Source organism: Amblyomma americanum, chromosome 3, assembly GCF_052857255.1.
Source record: "Amblyomma americanum isolate KBUSLIRL-KWMA chromosome 3, ASM5285725v1, whole genome shotgun sequence".
In the NCBI taxonomy this organism is placed as follows: Eukaryota; Metazoa; Arthropoda; class Arachnida; order Ixodida; family Ixodidae; genus Amblyomma; species Amblyomma americanum.
In genome coordinates, this window is record NC_135499.1 from 153,551,460 (window position 1) to 153,570,201 (window position 18,742).

General features: G+C 48.1%; 1 protein-coding gene across 1 annotated transcript; it reads right to left on the reverse strand.

Annotated features, from left to right (window-relative positions):
* Positions 1–6,438: 6,438 nt before the first annotated feature.
* Positions 6,439–8,821, reverse strand: LOC144125228 (uncharacterized). The gene is made up of 3 exons (XM_077658443.1): positions 8,664–8,821; positions 7,138–7,407; positions 6,439–6,755 (listed from the first exon to the last, which is right to left on the reverse strand). Exons 1-3 carry the CDS (start codon positions 8,670–8,672, stop codon positions 6,561–6,563), a joined length of 474 nt encoding a protein of 157 aa, XP_077514569.1. The 5' UTR covers positions 8,673–8,821; the 3' UTR covers positions 6,439–6,560.
* Positions 8,822–18,742: the final 9,921 nt, after the last annotated feature.

The window sequence follows — 18,742 nt, forward strand, 5'->3', positions numbered from 1 at the left end:
TCGACAGCGAGGTAGAAGTGTCTCAATTTTTGCATACACCACCGCGGTGGCTCAGTGGTTACGGCACTCGGCTGCTGATCCGAACGAGGCGGGTTCGATCGCTGCCGCGGTGGTCGAATTTCGATTGAGGCGAAATTCTAGAGGCCCGTGTACTGTGCGATGTCAGAGCACGTTAAAGAACCTCAGGTGGTCGAAATTTACGGAGCCCTTCACTACGGCGTCTCTCATAGGCTGAGTCGCTTTGGGACATTAAACCTCCACAAACCATAAACCACAAAAAAAGATTTTGTTGTATTGAGATTGAATAGCTTAGTAGCAGCATTTTCTCACTGGCTGCACACGCGCACGTGCTCGTACAAATCAGATAAGCGGCATATTTTTCCACCGTTTGAATTGGGAAACCAGAATAATTAGACGAGTACTATTATATCTAAACGAGAACAGAACAGGACGACGGTGGGAAATGACCTATTGAGCTCTCGCGCTAGTACCGTCATCGAATGATCTCATGTGCAGACGTACTCATTTTTTTAGCGACAGCTACATTATTACGGTCCTTCACGCCACGCTGTCACGTGGTTTGCCACATGGGGCGGAGCAGCTGCCGGCGGCGCGGCGCCGTGGCTGATCACGTGGTTGGTCACGTGGTTGGTCACGTGACCAAGTTCCACTCGGCCAGCTGTAGCTATCGCGTCACTCCAGGTTTAACCAGAGCTAAACCACCGGCATTTTTTTTTTGACGCGTAACAATGCATTTGGCGCTTCAACATTGTCGCGGATATACCATTTACTGTAGTTCCCTCGCAGGCCACCATTCGTCATATCACCGCAGCATGTGATAAATTTTTGTAAAAATTTCGCCAGAAATTATTTGCAGAAGAATGAATGCTCGTTGTCTCATGGGTAGCTTAGTCTGAACATTTTTTTTTTCAAGTGAACGCGATTTGCAACGGAAAAGGAAGGTGGAAACGAAGGAAGAAAGATAGGATTAAAGCAAAGAGAATGGCAGTGGCTTTCGAGCAGTATTAAATTATTGCCCTTGTTAGTGCGTGCAGGGTGTTTTGTTCTGCAGCATTGAATAGTTTACGCAAGGTATTTGTCGCGATGCTTTCCGTCGCATGTTTTGAGCATTCTTTAAAGATTTTTTACATCTTGAAGCTTCGTCATCCCTTTCGTCATTAAACCGTCTAAAAGCGTTTTGGTTCAGCCGCCGCGGTGGCTCAGTGGTTAGGGCGCTCGGCTACTGATCCGGAGTTCCCGGGTTCGAACCCGACCGCTGCGGCTGCATTTTTATGGAGGAAAAACACTAAAGCGCCCGTGTGCTGTGCGATGTCAGTGCACGCTAAAGATCCCCAGGTGGTCGAAATTATTCCGGAGCCCTCCACTACGGCACCTCCTTCTTCCTTCTTTCACTCCCTCCTTTATCCCTTTCCTTACGGCGCGGTTCAGGTGTCCAACGATATATGAGACAGATACTGCGCCATTTCCTTTCCCCAAAAACCAATTATTACTATTATCATCAACGTTCACCTCCTATATGACACTTGTTAGTAGTTGTTAGAAATGCGTTATTTTTAATTTGCTCGTATAGTACTGTGTAATAGTGGTATTGTTATGTTCACGGGTACATTACTAGTACGTTGCTAGTCATAAATTCTTTTTACTTTATAAAGCTGGTCATGGATTTTTTTTTCTTTGGGAAAGAACTCAGTTATGCTGAATATAATGGTAGCTTTATGGGACTGCGAGGCCGAGATGCGTACAGCGTTAGATTCTAAATTACCTCATACTTTTTTTTTTTAGTTTTATCAAGCAGTGAGCCCGATTTTTATGTCGACTCCAAGTCATTATTTACGGGAACAACTAGGATTTTTGACTCTAGGAAAGAATGAACGAACGCCTGCGCAACATCCAGCAGTGTAAAGGTTATTTCCTTTGATATATAGATGCCCATATAGCCTCCGTAAGTCGTTCGAAATAAGGTTCTCCATTCGAACGGAATAAATGCGTCCGTTATCCCACTTGGCCCGTTGCGAATGATCGGAATTGTTTTAGAGCGGCGTAAAAACAACAAAAACAATAACAAACGCAGCCTACGCTCCGCTTTCGCTTTTATGTTGGTGTAGCGCGCGCATTTCTTCCGGGAGCCGCCCTGCGTTCGGCATCTCTCTCTTCTACACTGTGACCTATAACGTTCCTTCGGGACCGCCCGCGGACGGAGCGACCATCCACTGCCCATTTGCAATATACAAGAGACGTACGTCATTCCTTCTCCGAGTATCTTTTCGCCGTCCGATATACGTCCCCCGTCACTGATATCCGTTTGCTTTTCGGTGTGCCGTAGATCTTCCCTAAGTGCTCTTAATTCGTTATCGCTCTACGCAATGAGTTGAAAGTTTCTTTTGTTTCCAGTGTTTGTTTTGCTTCCGGTTGCGCGCACAGCCCATTGCCCTTCCAGCGTGCCCCGTGTGCGATTGATGACCATAACTGATGACCGTAACATCTATAAACCTCTCTCTGGACGGCGAGAGAAAAGAAATAGTGTCTTTGTTCGGGAGTCTTTATTTCTTCATCCTTATTTTCCCGCTCATGTGTGATTTCGGGAGGAGATTCCGCGTGCCCGCGTTGTTGTTTCTTTCGGGATTTCGTCTCCGTCTTCTTCTCCGAAGGGTGAAAGATGGCGCCAGCGTTACTCCTCGTTTAGTTTCCAGCCAGCACGCGCCGATCGCGACGACGGTATAGGCCCTTCTGTCAAACCTCCGGGCATTACTCTTCCCGCCAGATTAATAGGAAACGCGCAAAATTAAATCTTCTGCTCCATACGGGCTGTGCCAGAGACGGAGGCTTCCTCCGAGCAGCTTGCGACGTCTGTCGTCTCCCGCAATGCATCACGCGTGTGTGGCGCAACTCGCGCTTCAAGATTGGCGCGACCGGGTTCAGTTACCGCGACATTGCTTTTCGTGACCGCACACTGGGACGAGCGCCATCGGCATGTGGCCACATGACTGTTCGGTTTGAGAGAAACGTCTCGAAAAACCTCGATCTATTTCCACAGCAAATGTCATTCGCAAAGGGATGCGTTTTTCGTCTTGTTGCCGCAGGCCATGTCTGACGGCTTCGTTGTTACGGAAGCCAATACAGACTTATCGAATAGGGATACCCTATCGGCCAAGGGGATAGGGGAATAGGGGGCGCAAGACAATGACGCCCGTTGGGTTTTTGTTCTGCGCATGTGCACTGGCGTCTTGCTATTCACCTATCCCGCTAACCATTAGGGTCCCCCTATTCTGTCTCTAATATCTTCGTGACTATCTCCCTGCAGGGACCTAAGGGCGGCAACCATTAAACGCAGCTGACAAGGGCCTTGTATATGTTATTGCGTATGTTGCGTCCATTAGATGCTCATTTATGGTCAAATCAAGAATCAACCAATCAATCAATCAGTCAACCAATCAAAATTTTTCCTCAGGATTGTGAGCCTGCATTCATAGTAGTCCTAAAATTTCAACGTCGTATACCTCCTCGTGGTGTTGCTGGCACGTGCGGCGTGAGTACATACGCCATAAACCCTGTTCCATAACCCGCCGCGGTGGCTCAGTGGCTTTGGCGTTGGGCTACTGATCCCTAGGTTATGGGTTTGATCCCTGCCTTGGCGGTCGCATTTCTATGAAGGCAAAATGGACAAGTGCCCGTGGGCTGCGCCATGTCAGTGCTCGTTAGAGTACACCGGGCGGTCTGAATTAATTTCAGGCCCTCCAATACGACGTCCCTTATAGCCCATCTGTCGCTTTGGGATGTTAAACGCCACAATTTACAATGTACAATAGCATGATATGAAGCATAGGCAAGTACACGTCAGCGTGATGATGATCATGGTGATGTCCTCAAGTTTTGCGTGCAAACCTACCAGAGCTCGCGCGTCTTCTTCTTAGAGACATTGCTTCCTTTTAGAAAGCACTCTCTCTGCACCTTAACTTAACATAACACGAAAGTTCAACAGGAGCTGATCGAAAGGGCTACAGCGGCTGTAATATTCAATGCACTTCCAATGTACCAATGGAAAAATGACAGGGTCACTGTTGTGTACAAGGCTGCTGCGTGTAGAACAGATGGAACATAGTTCCATATGCTGTATACGCAAATTAGGCGCCTATACCAGCGTTCAGAACCAGGGGCATTCCACAGGAAATCTGATTCATGTTTCAGCAGCTGATTGATCGATTTTTCATCACCTTTCATGGTGAGTCGTCACACCTTATAGAGCGCAGCTGTGTCGTCCAGATCTTACGTCGTTCGCGCAAAATGACGTCATATTCATGTGACCGACGACGCAGTTGCGGCCGAGCACCCATCGACATTGGCGCCAGACTCCTAGACTCCTCCCTGTTACCAGAGATGTTGTCGACATCGGCGTTAAATGACGTCATCAAATATCAAGGTCGCACGACCCATCGTCATTAATCACATGATCTATGGATCGTATAACCTTTTATGAAACCCGCACACACTCTCCCTTTCAGATTCTCCTTGCACATGCAGGTGACACCGAAAATGACGTCACATTACGTTCATTACTTCATTTTTTTTTAGTATGGACCTCACTGTGGCATATGAGATTCATATTTTTAATCGTGGCTTCTGCGGAATGTCCCAGTTCTTACTGTGGCACTGGACAACAACTTGAATAGGAATATTTCCTTAGGAAGTGTACCTGTTTGGGTGAAGCCAATTGGGAGGATATTCCAATTCCAACGAATGGTTGTAAAAAGCCCCGACGTACCGGGGCTGGCTTGGTTCCTTTTATTTTTATTTGTCAAAGAACTTTGCACGTGAGCTAAAAATAGGCAAAAACGACAACAATCACTCTTATAAAATCGCGACTGTGGTCGAAGTGGCACAGAAGGGCTGCAGAAGCACCATGCGTTGCAAAAAATTCCAGCCCAAAGCTTGCATGATCGCACTAACCGCGACACCTCATGCGAAAAAGTGATCACTGTTCCTCGCTAGTTTCGCTATTAGGAATCTCTGGGAAGAATTCCGCTATCACTCACAAGCTGGCACGAGGAAATCAATGGAGCCTTTCTCCACCAAACACTTCTCAATATTCTGAGCCAAGGGTGCACTGTCCTGGGAAATCTTGCAACGGCTTGTATGTGTCCCATGCGCCGTGCTGAGGCCGGCAAGCGCACGTGCGTTGGCGCTTTCCGGCGCCCTACTTTGTACAAAGGTGTACTTACTTATCTTCCGCGAAAATCTGTAGCCAGAGGTGTGTTTGATTGGGGCTGGAAAGAGGCGTGTGTGTTCTGATCGATACAACGCGCGATAGTGTAACGTGTGCGTCTTTTTGCACCCTTTATTTGCAGCATCCCGCATTGATGCATTTTGTATTGCCAGTTTTGTTCGCCACTTTTTACATCGAATTTTCCCACGTAATAGTCACTCTTGGGATCTCAGGGTTCATGTACAAATAAAAACAGATAAGCTAAATATAAGTAAATCTCGATTTTTCATAGGGTCCACGAAGTCCTGTGGCAAGCATTATTTGCACCTCACATTCCTACCTGTTTACATGCCGGTATACGGGTGTGTCACTACGGCATGCGAGCTAGTCGTGAAACTAAAAGCAGTACGCGCGTTTATTGCTTTCAAGGTTTCTCTCCAGTGCTCGAGGGCAGTGAGCGTTACCTTGGCGGGCGTGCTCTAACAGTCAGTCGCGCACCTTAGCAGAGAGTTCCAATTTACAGTCCAATTTGCAGTCAGCAACCCAGCATCATCGCTCAAGACACATTGAGACCAAGCCCACAGTTTGTTGTCCTGTAAGACAGCTGCGAACGAAGTCGCTGCCAGCAGCTCAGTGCCAGCTCGTGCTGCGTGGCAAAGGGCCGCCGAATAGCGCTTTTGCTTCTTTTTGAAGTGGCCACGAGGCGTGGCTCATAAATGCGGCCTCAGAATGCTCGACATTTGTTGGCCTCGTTTCATTCGTCCTTCACTGCCAGTGGCGTGCAGGTTATACTTTGCTAAATTATTAATGATGCATATTAGCTGCATACGTTGTGCACCATCCAAGGACGCAGCGCTGAGGTGCCCGCAATAATTCAGGCCAGCCGACATAGTTTAACGTAATACAGACCCACAAATCAAACCAAACTGCACCTCGCCCTCCTTCACATCCCTTATTACCAATTTGGAGTCGAGCTGACTGCGAAACCTAGTGTACCGTCCTTAAATCTTTGTGCTTGCTTGGCGCTTTTAATCTCTCGTTTTATCCATTTAACCCCCAATTCTGCAGAATCTATATATAGAGTCTTATTACGTGGCAGCATTCAGCATTTCGTCGTTCGGTTTGCAGCCAGGGCGGACGGGCTCAGTCAGTTGCTGGAACCCACACTCGCGGTTCTGGAGGTGGTTCGTGGAAAGAATGGACAAAGCACGCATTGCTGTGTGCCCAAGGGCGGGATGATGATCCGCCCGAATGTTTATTGAACCCGCGGGCAGTGCAGGTCGCCTAGAGTCATGCTCTTGAACTTGTTGTAGTGGTCTAATTAAAGGGACTAGGGTGCTTAACCGTAGTGCTTGCCGGCGAAGCCATATCCGAGACCGAGTCCGTAGCCGTGGCCGTAGCCGTGGCCGTAACCGCCATAGCCGAGACCGTAACCGCCGAAGCCATAGCCTCCGTGTCCGTAGCCGACAGCAACAGCGGGAGCGGCGACAGCGACGGGAGCGGCAACGTGGGCGACGGGAGCGGCGACAGCGACCTGCGATGAGACAAAAACAGCCATTTTGTTTATTCCTGAAGCAAGTGACATAGCATACATTGACGCCAGCAGGAAAGCTGAAGCGTTTGGGCGATTCGTATTGCATGGTAAACGAAACCGTCTCTTGGTGCATCTATGACTTAATTGCTGGAGCAAGGATTATTGGCCTCCTCACTGCCTAGTGTATGACTGGTTGCTACCATCATTTGGCAGGTTCTTTATGCAGGTATTACCGTTTGCATGTTAATCAACGAGTTAAACAAGAAATGAAAGCCTAAGCGTAAGCCTTACAGAGCGGTTTTACACACTGAACTCTGCAGTCTGCAAGGACCGGACCCTGGAGGCTAGCTCTACTGGCAATCCTTGTCGTCCGTGGTCTCACCTTAGCGAAACGAGGAGCATAGACGTCGCTCCTGTAGGTCACAGCGCTGGTCACCTGGGCGGGCACAACAGCCTTGGCGACGGCGGGGGCAGCGACAGCAACGGGAGCAGCAACAGCCACGCCGTGGCCGTAGCCGAGGCCATAGCCGCCGTGGCCGTAGCCATAGCCGCCGTGGCCGTAGCCGAGGCCATAGCCACCGTAGCCGCCATAGCCGAGGAAGCCACCGGCGTTGGCGGTGTAGGCGACGGCGAGGAGAAGGACGGCGGTGAGCTGCAGAAGAAAACCAGAACAACCTTGCACCACCTGTCCCTGAGTTGATGTAAGGCGAGATTTTCCCTTAGCTATTGGTAGTTCCGCGAATTGTCGCCAACTAGTTGCTGAAGAAAAAACGGCGTTGAGTTTAGAATATACGCTTAGGTCATACAGGCGCGAGGTCTGGAAGCCTACAACGGACTGTTGCTGACGTTCCTGGGGTTGATCGAAATGGTACTGTTCTTCACCTTCGGATTGGCTGGATTCATACCGTTGCTATCCCGAGTGTGGGAGTGTATTGTTTCTTAGCCATTCCGCTACAGTTGTCCTAACATGGCATCGGTTTTCCGCCGAATTCCCCTTTGTTCCCGCCCTTTTTAACAATACACGGAAGAAGCCGCATGGCTGATCACGTCTTCTATGTCATCGACTGCTGTAGCATGCATATTCCCCTCGAGAGTTCCAGGAAAAAGGGGTCGAACTGCGGGTAATGGTTGCGTCAACGTTGCGAATAGAAATCCCTTTACGGAAGGCGCCGAGGGGTCTCTAGCCAGACACAGGCGCCGGCGTCCGCCTCTTCGCAAAACGACCGATGCGTCCTGATTTCGAGGCTAATCCTGTTGCTCCAGAATGCGTCCCCGGGTGCGAATGAGAGGGAGCTCGGAGTGAAAAAAAGAAAAGGAGAAACAAAAACAAACGAAAGCGGCTGCCCCAAACGGAAGTGGATCACTGCAAGGCGGTAATTATATGACCACCCCTCTGACGTCGGGCGTGCCGCTTAGCGTCGTCATTGAGGACGGCCGGCGAGCGGAAGCAGATGCCGAGCGCAGATCTCGTCCACAACAGTGAACGGTAATAAAACCAAGTGCGGGTGAGAATAACACGTTGCCGCTGCGGATCGGAAAAGCGGCCGCGACTCTCGCTTTCGCTGTCCACTAATGCCCCGAGGGGATTTTTTTTTTTTGTTTGTCGCGGTGTTGTTCTGTTGCCAGCTGCCCTTACTATTTAACTCCGCGACGCAGAACTGTCCCCATCCTTGCAGCTGACTGGAAAGAATTGCAGTTACGCTAAGTGGCGCCTCCTTGCGGAATAGCGTGCCGGAGGCGAGATCGAAATAAGCTATTCGGGGGTCCCGTTTCGGCGGCTATATCGGTGATCTTCGGTGCGCTCAATCCCAAGTGACGCAGTGGGTAACGCAGTCCCGCGGTGGGTAACGTTCTCCGCGAGCCTACGTTCTTCCGAGACCGAGTGCGTCGCAGCTGCCCGTTACTTACGGCGTTCATGGTGATGCTGCTGCTGATTGTCAGTAGACTGCGACTTCCCAAGTGACGGCAGGCAGCTTTTATAGTGGCCCGAACAATGACGTCGCCTCGGCGGCGAGTGTATGGGGGAGGGCAGCCCGTCCAGGTGGAGAGGCCGTGGTCTGCTGGCGCGACCTAGGCCGCCGTCGTCCATACCGGCGGCGAGAGCCCTCGCCGCTTGACCGCGGAATGCGTTTCAGCCGCTGCCGTGGTGGTGCTGGCTGGGCGTGTGCCGCTCCCGTTGGGTTCCCGTTCATCAGATAGGCGCCGCCGTTCGCTTTCGATGGCGCGCCGGACCGCCCGCAGGGGGGAGGCGGCTCCTCGCCTCTCCCTCCTTGCAAGCGCTGGCCGCACTCGGATCTATCGCCCGATTAGGTAACGCTTGTTCTTGACACGCTTGCCCAGCCGCCGCCACCGCTAGTCCGTGCAGCTGGTGTCGCGCGTGCGAGCTCGCGATCGGCGGGCCGCGCTCAGCCTTGGAAGGCCGGCGCGTTCTTTGTCTTCTGTTTCTTTGTTTTTAGTTCGGGACGGATTTTCAGGATCTCAAGCGCCCCTATCTGCGGGCGCACTGCTGCTGCTGCCCTGACAGGCGTATCGAGCCACCTTCGTTTCCTGGTGCGCTAACTGGGCATGGTCCCAAGTCTCGGAGAGTGGACACAGTAATCCGACCTCCACTCAGAGCGCGGACGGGCGTGACCGCCGGTGGACCTTGTGGAGGACGTTTCGGATGGGCTCGTCGTAGTGCACGGAACTGTCCGCGCGCGTATGGACGTTACGGTGATGTGTCTGGAAGACCTAGGAAGCAGCTGAAAGAGATGGAAGAACCCTCGACTCAGTCTGGCACCGACGGAGTAATCATTCTTTTTCGATTTAGAGTGTTGTAAGTTTTGGAAGGTGCTGGAGTTTTGGAAGGTGCTGGAATGGCAGGTCGACGGATGGATTACACTGACTGCAGATGACAGTAATTTGTGACTAAGCAAATCGATGTGAACGAGCGGTGTCTAATTTAAGAAAATGAAGTAAGCTGTACGAATGCCGTGGGGGTAGAAAAAATTCCTGAATTTAGTTTTTTGAGCAAATAAGTCCAGCAATTCTTTTTAAAGTGCACATTTTTTTCATGAAAAACGCTACACCCAGAAAAAAGCTGTGAGAAAACCGCGTGCTGAAAAGCAGAAGATGGCAGCTTAAAATTCCATGACTATAAATTATCAGATTTAAAATAGGAAGGCCATGAAGGACTGTTTGAAAGGCTCCCGTTAAATGAAGGCTTTCTCTTATCCTTCCTTTTTCTCCCAGTGGGTAGAGAACCCATGATCGGGGTTTTCTTTAGCTGCTTTTGCACTGGTAGACACTTAACATTTGTAGGATGTGTACAAGAAAATAAAGATTATAGACTTTAACGGAAGTCTGGAACTTGCTTTGCGCAATGGCAGTTTTCACGCCCAAGAGAAGGCGTTTCAGTTGCTCCAATATGGCGGCGATACGGAGGACTAGTCCTGAGGTCAGCCTAGGGAGAATCACAGTTGTCTTAAATTCTTTCAATAAACTCGTGCTTGTTTTTCGATGATGGCTACCTCGTGCGAACCGAACAGTCCAATCTAAAATAAGTAAAAAAAAGAAAAGAAAAACTCCCGCACTGAGCTAGGGTCGAGAACGGCCTGCGTGACAGCAGAGATGATAGGTGATAAAAGCACCCTTTAGAGAGAAATTAAAATCATTGACATTAATGATGAAAGCTGTATACAGCAAGGGAATGACAAAAGCTGAAGGTCAGGTAAGCAAGACCGAACGATTGTCAATTTGTATTCTGCGTCACAGAAAAGCGAAACAGTGTCGGTCACTTGAGCTTCAACCTGTAAAGCTGAGCTCAAAACTTTTTTAACCATGAAGTGCTTTAAATAAGTAATAGAGTGGTAATCGGGTGTACGGGTGTGAAGCGAAAACAATGATGTCGATTTTTTCCCGGGCGCTGTTCTCTCAGAGGAAATACCCTCGACATGCAGTGAATCTAAGGCCGCAATGATAGAATTCTTTTAGCCCCGATTCCATTCTATTCCTGCCATCCGCCTGTCTGACTGGCTGATTCCAGCGACAATGAAGGCATGACGAATTAAATTGGATAAGCCGACAGAATGAAATCGAACTTGAATATTATTTCACACTCCCCTCAATCTCAGTGGAATGACAAAGCACCATCTCACCATACTCGCATGCCGTGATATGGCTTGCACTTACGGAGACTATCACGCACAAAACTCATCGCGCTTGAAATGTGCAGTTAGTCATGAGTTCTCAGCAATGTTCTGTAAAAACACTAGAAACAGCGCCTCGTATCTACATAGGCCCGTCAAATACAGGCAAATACTCTTTAGAAATGCAGGTTGGAAATAGCCTATTAACATAACCTCTTTATTGCTGGCTGTAGAAAGCCCACTAAATGGCATTTAATTAGCAGCTGTTCGGTCTTGTAAGCGTGAAAACATCATGCAACAGCGTTGTTACGACATATTTTCGCAGCGAAGCTATGACAACAGCGTCTCCATATTCTGAAGAAAAAACAACGCAATGGAGCAAAAACGTAGTTCCCAGATTCTTTTTGGACTATAGTTCGCGACGCCGCCGCAGTGGGGAGTTGACTTCGTGAAACTCTCCAATAACAGGTGTTAAACAAGCAAATGCCTCGCAAAATACTTTCGGCTATGAGCATGCGTGCATAATCGAAAAGGAAACCTGCTCCCTTAAAACGGCAGATTTAAGCGTTTTTTTTTTTTGCAGATATTCATATAGGACCAACGAGAAGGCTGCTACGACGTTTGTTTCAGCTACTTGTTGTAATATTTATTGCTCCGGCACTGCATTTTTGAAAAGCATACCTGTCCGTTTCTATATCGCGATAAAATTAATTAATACTGGGTATGTTTGCATCAATAATTATGGTAGCCGTTAATTTCAGAAATAGCAATTAAATAAAGAAAATGTCGCCCATCGTTAAGAGGAAGGCACTTAGGAGAGAAATAAATAAATAAATGAAGCGGTTCTTTTGACCGGCCTTAGTTGACTTGTAAACATGAGCTAGTACACGCAGAAGCTTTTAGCGAAGCATAAGCCTTAAAGCTTTGCAGTCATCACAGCAATGGCAGTTTGCTTATGTCTGGAAATTACAGGGTCATTTATAAAAGAAGCCTACAATCCGTATAATGTGTCCGACAAGGAACATCTCTAGGGTCATCCCACTTTTTTTTTTGTCTGCTGGCATTTGCCAAAGAAATAAATGCAAAGTACGCTGACAAGCCTCTCCCTGCAGTTCTACCTTCCTCTCAGCTCAGAATACCGGGCAATAAAAGAAGAATGGAGCACAAAATTTAAGAAGTGGCCTCGAAATGAGGCATTTAAGAGGCGGCAGGTTTGAGTCGTTTGTTTAATTTTCTTTACTGCTAAAATATGCCCCGCCCTTCTCTTCTTAGAGCTTCGACATAGATTCGTGCAGACTCATTCATTTTTCACGCCATTCATGCATCCGAGGTTCTGCTCCGAACAAGGTGCACCGACCTGTAAGCTTGACGAAGGATCGGGCTTGGATGAAATTAGCAGCCTTCCCTCGACTACGCGCAGCGGGGCACATTCGGGCTCATGGCCCCACTAATGACTCCCCCCCCCCCCCCCCCCCCCCCTCCCTCCGTCAACGCTATCGAAGATACGCTTATTTCCCAGTCGAAGCTTGCATGCGAGCGAGACTGCTCCATCGCAGTCGATATCGTAGCACATGCATGTTTTATCGCGACGAGGGCTGGCAGATGTGCAGCTGCCTCAGCGTTTCGCCTCGGCACTAACGTAGTCCGACCAGCGCGCGCCAGTCGGCCGTGACATCGCTGAAATAAAGAGGGCCGAAGAAGAGACGCGCTTTACCCGAGTCGGTGGCCGCCACCGTTACGTGATGATACATGACAGCTTTGTGCGTAGAAAGGATTTGTCGCCAAGTGGCAGCCGCCTTTTCTGATCCGGGTGCTTTTTTTTTTCTCTTTTCCGAGCGACGAAGACGACTTGGAACAAAGAAAAAATAAACACAAAAGAACCATCCTGCGAAAGGCGTCGTACATCACTGGGATTTGAATGAAGCAATGTTAGCTATAGCGGGGCTGCAACAGACGGTCTAGACACATGAAGGATTCGTTCTCGATGAGTTTTATGAAAGGGCTTCCACTGATTCACGCACATAAGTCTTTCGGGCTTCCCCAGTGCGTTGTGTTGTAACCTGCAAAACGCGGGGAACGGCAGAAAATAAAGGGAAGATATAGAAGTGAATTTATGAGGGCAGCCTTGAGCAAATTGCTGCCTGCTTTTCTCTTAGCGCATTAAGCTTCTGGCTATAGCGGGGAAGAGCAGTTGGGAAACTTCACTACATTTTAACCCTTGGCGCAGATATTCTCGGTCTTTTTGCTGCCGCTCGTCTTACTCCCGGGAGTAGGGGAAGCTGTCGATGTCGTGTTCATTAGGTCGAGCTCGTCGTTTCTGGGAATGAATGGTGGGGAGCCGTGGTAATTTCACGTCTCCGCGGGGACGTTTCCTCCAGAGAGGCAAGATAATACCAGCGGAAGAGAAAACGAGGGAAAGAGTACTAATTAAGGAAGACGGGAAGTTTTCGAAATCGAGCAGAACCTCCAGAAATTCTCTTCAGGCGAAAGAAAAAAAAATTCAGTGCATTTTTCTTTGTAAGAGAAGCACTGCAGAGCATCCGCGATTGGTGTTAGCGGCGCTAAAATATACTCGTCAGAATATAGGTTACCTGTCAGGTTGCCATGGGCACGATATAACATTTGTCGACTATGTCTTCTTGCATTCAATTTTGGAGTGCCTTTTGCATCATCGGATCAGGCTTTCGATTGACGTTTATACTGACGCAGAAGAGGGAAAAAAAATAGAACCAGAAATCTCAGACAGCGGGGCATAGGAGAGCTTGTTTCCAGCGGCTGCACATGGGCATGATTCAACTAAGCATGGCCGCCATTTTTGCACTTTTTTTAATGGTCTTCGCAAACGAGCAAAATATATTCAAATTAAAGAGAGAGGGAACCCAGGCCTGCGTAGCTTTGCCGGGCTTAAAGGTAATGTAAAATAAAGGAGAAGGAGCTGTGCGCTGAAGAACAAGTTTAAAGAAAATATTATTGTGGAAAAAGTTAGCAAGTCTTGTCCAGAGTCATAATTAAGTGTGAAGTCGCAGATTGAAGGGGAAAAATTAAGAATACACAGCAAGGAGGACAGAGAACCCCAGGCAAGGAAGATAGACGACTCAGGCAGGCCGGCTTGCAGCCGCTGGAAATCTTGAAAAGAGGAGAACAAAGCAGAGCCAAACGAAGCCAACGACAGGCTCGGCAAGGTAGGCGAATCAACTTCCTCCGTTTTTCTCAAAAAAGAAAGAGAACGAAAAAAAAGAATCAGACTATATGGTATCGCAGCAGCTCGCCATCTCGTCTTTTCTTCATTAACCGAGAGAAGCGAATAAAAACGTAAGCCTGTGTTACCCCGTCTCCGTGTCATAGCGGATTAGTACCCTTGATTTCGTGACTGCTCGTCGTCGTATTGAAACAGTTTTTCCTGCTTCAAAGCGATTGAGCCTATTAAAACTGTATGGCTGTCACGTGCTTTTGACATCGTTTGATACCGTTCGAGAAGGTACAGTTTTCAACAACATTTAAGGTTATAAAAAAAGTGTTTCGAGAGCCTCAGTAGTGTCTGTATGCGGAAGATTGTAGTTGGCTAACCCGGCCAGTTTTTTGGACTCATAACTTGACGTTACGTTACGTGGATCATTAAGTAACATTCGCCTTCTGGGCTGTGCTTTGCTCACTCAGCGTCGGAAATGGAAGATATTGCATTGAAATGGAAGTTTGGCATGTTTCCTCTATGGAATGCTCTTCTTGCACGTAACCTGAAGTTATACCTTGTGTAAAGAGCCAACGTATGTTTCGATGACATGACGTCCCGACTGCAAAGTGGACGTGGTAAGATATCCGTTCAGGAAATGCAACACCATTGGCGGAGAATGTAGACATAAAAGTAATATCCCAAACTTTCAAACGTGTGTCCCATATTCCGATTCCGTGCTTCAAGAGAAATGCTACAGCCGAGATTCCGTGCTTCAAGAGAAATGCTACAGACGAGATTCCGTACTTCAAGAGAAATGCTACAGCCGAGGCGGCAAAGCTTACAGAACGCCATTTGCTAGATCTTCTCTTCTTGACAACAGCGGTAACTTACGTCCGAATTATGGCAAGGTATGGGGCGCTTAAACTAAAATAAAAAACAACACATAAGCTCCGGATTAATTCTGACCTCCTGGGGTTCTTTAACGGCGGCAGACAAAAAAGTGCGCCGACAGTGCACAGCGCTCGAGTTGGGCGCTTTTGCATTTCGCCGTCATTGAAACGCGGCCACCGGGGCCGGTACTCGATCTCTCTCGTCCTTGGGCACAGTCGCCAAAAGGCATAGCCACCAAACCACAGCATTGAGTTTTGTGTTCAAGTTGAAATATTAACACAGGCATTTAATGATGTTTGTCTGTGGACACGTATACAATGCCCGCAGCATTTTACCACGTTACCCGCTATAGAACCGAACCAAACAGCTCTTTTTATATTAAAGAACAATTTAGCTTGAACGGCTGCTTCAAATGAAGAGTTTGTGGGGTTTCGCCGCCGCTGCACCGAATGGTTTGGTCAGAGCGAACATAATAAGCGACTTTATAAAACGTCCTCGTTGCATACCCCCCCCCCCCCCCCTCTTCCTCTTCAATGTGCGCCAGTATGCTCGGCTTAAGTGATCATTAATCATACGAATCACCTAATTTTTTGTATTATTTGTAAGTGCTAAACGCAGATATTTGCATGCCTTGCACCAGGCGAGTAGGAAGCATATCAAGCAAGCCAACGTAATTGAAACCAAGGAAACCGTACGGGCATAGGGGAACATTTTTGCTTCAGTGACAAATTGGCGGTGTAATTATTTTTCCCTAAAAGATAATTGGTTAGAGAGTAGAATAAAAGACAGTCCATGTCACCGGTGGGATCCGAACCCGCGACCTCCGCATGTCGCGTCCAGTGCTCTACCAGCTGAGCTACGACGGTGGTGGCCCAAATTTTTTCTTTCGAGTGTATGTTGTGTGTAGCCTAGCATTGAGAGTGTTCACCAGCGCCACCCTCGATCAGAGCGGTGAACATTAATACCGCGAGTGCCACGTAGAACTTGATCAAACAAAGAAGGTGGTAGCTGCGCGATAACCTACTGTACTACCTGTGGCATCAACACTGCCGGAACCGAGGCCCTCGTTAAGCTAGTTATCCGACAAGGGCAGGGAAATAAGTACTTGTTACGACATATACGTAAAAGAAGTATAATAGGCAGGTCATTTGAGCTGGCCTTTCACAACGAGATTTGCATTGAAGTGTCGAACAGTTGAATGCACTAGGCTTCGTAACCTAACTATTTTTCACACTGTCGAGAGAGAGGCCGTTACAGCTGTCGGCCATTAAGGTTAACTGTCTTAATAGACCGGTTTCATCGTTATAAAAACTTTCTGCGGTGTATTAAGGTTTCTAAGGCGCCCGTGTGCTGTGCGATGTCAGTGCACGTTAAAGATCCCCAGGTGGTCGAAATTATTCCGGAGCCCTCCACTACGGCACCTCTCTCTTCCTTTCTTCTTTCACTCCCTCCTTTACCCTTCCCTTACGGCGCGGTTCAAATGTTCAACGATATATGAGACAGATACTGCACCATTTCCTTTCCCCCAAAAAACAATTATTATTATTGTCGAATAATCTCGCGCCTCCAGGTTCGTTTCCGTGCTGGTATATAATAAAGGGGAAACCTATACGAAATTCTTCTCCTTTCCTCCATTAACATTTCTTCTCTCTCTATATCTCTCTCTATACGAAATATAAAAGGTGAAACTGAAAAGGTCATTCATCAATTACATAGTAACATTTTAGGGAATAATTTATTATAGCGAATGTTTACGTTAGTACAGCCAAAGGTGGAACAAGGGACAGGTAAGGTAATTTGCTGACACATTGCCGTCCTACTAGCAAGCGATCTCCCGCTGCTTTACTTGAGCGACCATGGCCGTTGGTCCACTGGCCGTGGCGTTTCTGCGGTGATCCAGTTTCGATGGAGGCTAAATGCAAGTTCGCCTTTGTATTGAGATTTTGGTGCCCGTTAAGAACCCAAGGTGGCCGAAACTGATCTCGAATCCTCCACTCGGACCTACCGGGCAGCTCACGATATCTCTTTGCAGCGTAAAATTTTATTTATCATTCCTTACTTGTTCGCTGCGACTTACTGATGGGTATTATTAGGTTTAAGGACCGAAGTATAAATGGGAGGGATGTAGCTGCACACAGTATTTATCGTTTCTTGCAATTTTTTTAAGCATAATCGAAGTGTATTCACTTAGTTGCTTCGTCACTGCATTGCATGCATGAAGATCGTAATCTTCTTTTTGTGGACAAAGAATTAAAAAAGAAATGGTTAATTCATTAGTTCTCGCTCTCCTGCGGGGACACGATTGGTTGGCCGAAATTCCGCTTGATCGAATTCAAAATGAGAAGAACTGGCCCCTTTAGTTGAATTATTCAATTGAGCCAGGCACTAAGATTAAGTACGGGCACGAGAACAATACCCACGATAAAAGCATGCCTTCTAAATTAAGCTACGGCTTAATTAATGCGAAGAGAGCATACACGTCCCTTCATTTTTCTACCCTTCTTGTCCTTCCTTCCTTCCTTCCTTCCTTCCTTCCTTCCTTCCTTCCTTCCTTCCTTTCCTTCTTTCTTTCCTTCCGTCCTTCCTTCCTTCCTTCCTTCCTTTCCTTCTTTCTTTCCTTCCTCCTTCCTTCCTTCCTTCCTCCTTCCTTCCTTCCTTCCTCCTTCCTTCCTTCCTTCCTTCCTTCCTTCCTTCCTTCCTTCCTTCCTTCCTCCTTCCTTCCTTCCTCCTTCCTTCCTTCCTTCCTTCCTTCCTTCCTTCCTTCCTTCCTTCCTTCCTTCCTTCCTTCCTTCCTTCCTTTCTTCCTTCCTTCCTTTCTTTCTTTCTTCCTTCCTTCCTTCCTTTCTTTCTTTCTTTCTATAGCTGGTCTTTTTCTTTCACTTCTTTTTTTATTGGAAAAGTGTGCTATGAGGCATAAGTTGAAAAAAGGGGAAAGAATGACTACCTCAGCGCAACGGGTCTTCACTCCTTCTTTTAACTTTCTATCACCCTTTCACTTCTTCGCTGTCTTGGCTTGGATCTCGGTTTTGTTTGCCTTGGCTTGCGGGCTTCTACCACCACGCATACACGAAGGGTCACCCTACACGATGTCTCGGTGGTCAGCGCAGTCGGCTACTGATTAGGAGGACCCGGGTTCAATCCTGGCCTCGGGAGCCGCGACTCCATGGAGGCGAAACGCTATAGCGTCCGTGTGCTGTGCGATGTTAGCGCACGTTAAGGAACCTCAAGTTATCTAAATTAATCCGGAGCCCTCTACTACGGCGTCCCTCTTATCCCTCGCATCATTTCAAGACATTAAACCCAGAAATTTGGAATTTACACTCACGGGAATTCAGTTACTTGACGACTCACGCTGGGCTGCAATGGATGGCTCTCACCGTAAAAAAAAAAAAAGAAACGTATATGTTATGTTTAAGGACCAAGTTCTTCTATTCGCTTAGATACGCATCGTGACAAAAAAAAAAAAAAGAAAGACGCACTGTCGTCACTTCCGCTTGCTGACCCTGCGGGCGCTTTCGGCGAAAAGCAGATTGAAAACCACGTCTGCTCGCGTATGCGCCGAGATCCGCGGTGTGACCAAGGTAGATTGGTGTGACCGCGTTCCGCCCCGAGGGAACGCGTGCAAGCTTTCTTCGCTGCCCCGACAAACATTGCCGCGAGGCCGTTGCACACGTCGGATGTCTTTCTCCGCAGGCGCCACGTCGTTCGTGCGTGTGTGCGCAAGCCGTCGTCGATACTGCAAGGCCGATCGTGTTTAGCCCCTCGCGTGCCCCGGGCATCACGCGCGCCGCGCGGTG